This window comes from Eimeria necatrix, genomic scaffold, assembly GCF_000499385.1.
Source record: "Eimeria necatrix Houghton genomic scaffold, Enh_scaff317, whole genome shotgun sequence".
NCBI lineage: Eukaryota > Apicomplexa > Conoidasida > Eucoccidiorida > Eimeriidae > Eimeria > Eimeria necatrix.
This window is the reverse complement of record NW_013653704.1, coordinates 1-2,500: the sequence shown is the minus strand read 5'-3', so window position 1 is coordinate 2,500 and position 2,500 is coordinate 1. Positions and strand designations below refer to the sequence as shown.

General features: G+C 51.2%; 1 protein-coding gene across 1 annotated transcript in view; it reads left to right on the top strand.

Moving 5' to 3' along the window:
- Nucleotides 1-2,098, top strand: part of ENH_00042530 (hypothetical protein, conserved) — a gene marked incomplete at both ends in the record, with an annotated part of 2,844 nt that extends 746 nt beyond the window's left edge. The window contains 7 exons of the mRNA XM_013580846.1: nt 54-172; nt 405-456; nt 549-601; nt 731-763; nt 843-950; nt 1,434-1,646; nt 1,935-2,098. Coding sequence (XP_013436300.1) covers nt 54-172; nt 405-456; nt 549-601; nt 731-763; nt 843-950; nt 1,434-1,646; nt 1,935-2,098 — 742 coding nt within the window. The remainder of the gene's footprint in view (nt 1-53; nt 173-404; nt 457-548; nt 602-730; nt 764-842; nt 951-1,433; nt 1,647-1,934) is intronic.
- Between the last annotated feature and the right edge of the window lie 402 nt (nt 2,099-2,500).

The following is a 2,500-nucleotide window of genomic DNA, read 5'->3' as shown; positions in this document are numbered from 1 at the left end:
TCCCAGGGGCCCCCGGGGGGGCCCCCGGGGTGGCTGTTTATGGGGTGCTGCAGGCGGCGAGGGTTGTGGGGTTGTTTGTGAGGAGGTTTGGGGACTTGACGGAGTTTGCTGCTTTTAATGTGACTCCGAGTGAAAAGGAGGGAGTTCCTCCTTGCTTTCTAGGGTTTAAGACGTGCGCAAACCCTAAACCCTAAACCCTAAACCCTAAACCCTAAACCCTAGGCGTTCTTTTGGGGCTTGAGTGCCGGCCGCGCGGCTTCGCTCGGAAATGCGGGAACCCCCACACGCCTTCCAGGGCAAATAGAAGCAGTGGAGTTTGGGGTTTGGGGTTTAGGGTTTAGGGTTTAGGGTTTAGGGTTTAGGGTTTAGGGTTTAGGGTTTGCACGGGTGTCTGCCGGGCTCAGGCTAGAAGACATGCAAGATTATGTGCTGGAGCTTTATAAAAGAGACCCGAGGGTGAGAAAAAGGAATAAGCAGCTTGGAGTGGCCAAACCCTAAACCCTAAACCCTAAACCCTAAACGCTAAACCCCTTTTTTGTGTCCTGCAGATGAAGAGGAGCAACGGGGCTGTTACTGCGTGGCTCTTCAAGTCGAAAACTTTGTAAGGGCAAGGGGATGGAGCGCAGCCGGCGACGAGGGTTTAGCGTTTAGGGTTTAGGGTTTAGGGTTTAGGGTTTAGGGTTTAGGGTTTAGGGTTTGGGGTTTGGGCTTTGAGTGTTGCGCCTCGCAGGCCTGTCGCAGCTACAGGATCTGCGGGAGAAAGGTGAGGCCCCCTTGCTGAACTTGCATTTAGGGTTTAGGGTTTAGGGTTTAGGGTTTAGAGTTTAGGGTTTAGGGTTTAGGGTTTGTGGTTTGGATGCTGCAGATCCCAAATATGATGCCAAGCTGCTCTATACGAACATGTATAAGGCCACGACGGACAGGCAAGAAGACCCGGAGGTCTTCGCGCTGTGAGTTTAGGGTTTAGGGTTTAGGGTTTAGGGTTTAGGGTTTAGGGTTTAGGGTTTAGGGTTTAGGGTTTAGGGTTTAGGGCTTGAGGTTTGGGGCCTGCGCTTTGGGGTTTTAGCTTCTGGGGTTAGGGTTTTGGGTGTAGGACTTAGGATTTTTCGGTTACCGTTAAGGGTTAAGGCTTTAGGGTTGAGGATCCAGGCTTTAGGGTTTAGGGTTTAGGGTTCAGGGTTTAGGGTTCAGGGTTTAGGGTTTAGGGTCTAGGGTTTAGGGTTTAGGGTTTGAAGAGGCATGGGGCAGCACAGCAAGCAGCAAATCGCGGCGTGAAAAGAAAAGGACTGAAAGAGAAACCTTTAGACAAATAAAATAAATAAATAAATTAATTAATTAATTAATTAATTAATTAATTAGTTAATTAATTTAATTAAATTAATTAATTAATTAATTAAAATAAATAAATAAATAAATAAATTTGTCTGCTGCAGCGAACAAGGAGTGGGAATGGAAATTCAAGATAAGTCCGATTTGAAAAACCGCCAAAAGTTTATGTCTCCTCAAGAGCTGGTGAGACACGGCAGCAGCAGCAGCAGCAGCAGCGGCAGCAGCAGCAGCAGGAGCAGCAGCAGCAGCAGCAAGGGATGGAAAGGCGGCCCGGCCCACGAGGCCTGGTGTCTACAGGCCCTGGGCCAGTCTCTAGTGTGAAAGGTCCGCAAAAAAAGCCGAAGACATTGAAGAGGGTTACTGAAAACCCTAAATTAGGGTTTGTAGGCGAGGGTTTAGGGCTGAGGGTTTAGGGTTTAGGGTTTGCGGCCGCGGGCCCGTCCGCGCCCACAGAGGCCTCTTCGGGCCCACGGCGGCGCAGGGGCTTCCCGCGTCTCTTTCTGTTTGCTGCTGCAGTCATTTTGTGTCTTTTTCTTTTTTAAATATATTTAAAAGAAAATAAATACCATTTCAAGGGGTTTTGTCTTTGTTTGCTGCTGCCAAAGAGTCTGTGGGGCCCGGTCTCGAGCCAGCAGCAGGGGGTGGCGCCAGCAGCAGCAGCAGCAGCAACAGCAGCAGAAACAGCAGCAGCAGCAGCAGCAGCAGCAACAGCAGCAGAAACAGCAGCAGCAGCAGCAGCAGCGCAGCAAAAGAGCAGCAGCAAAGACAGGTTGGCGCTGCTCGCGAGCTGGCTGTACACCCGACGAGCTGGCTGTACACTCGAGCACGGCGGCGGCTTGCAGCGCCTCCTCCGCCATTTCTTCGAATTTAAAACTAAAAATTGGAAATAAAAAGAAGAAATTGGAATTTAAATTCAAATATAACTTCAATTCTCGCTGCCAGAGGCCCCTGGCGCCGCGCGCGAGCCTGCAGCAGCAGCAGCACCTCACCGGGCCCCACACCCAGCAGCACAATGAGGCCGCCGGCTCTTCCTTTCTGCCTTGCTGCTCTTGTCTCTTTCTTTCCAAACCCTTTTTCTATTTTATTTCCATTTATTTGTCCCTTAATGACCACTCAGGGGGCCCTGACAGCGGCGGGGGCCCCCCAGGAGGGGCCCCCCCCCCGCCCCGGG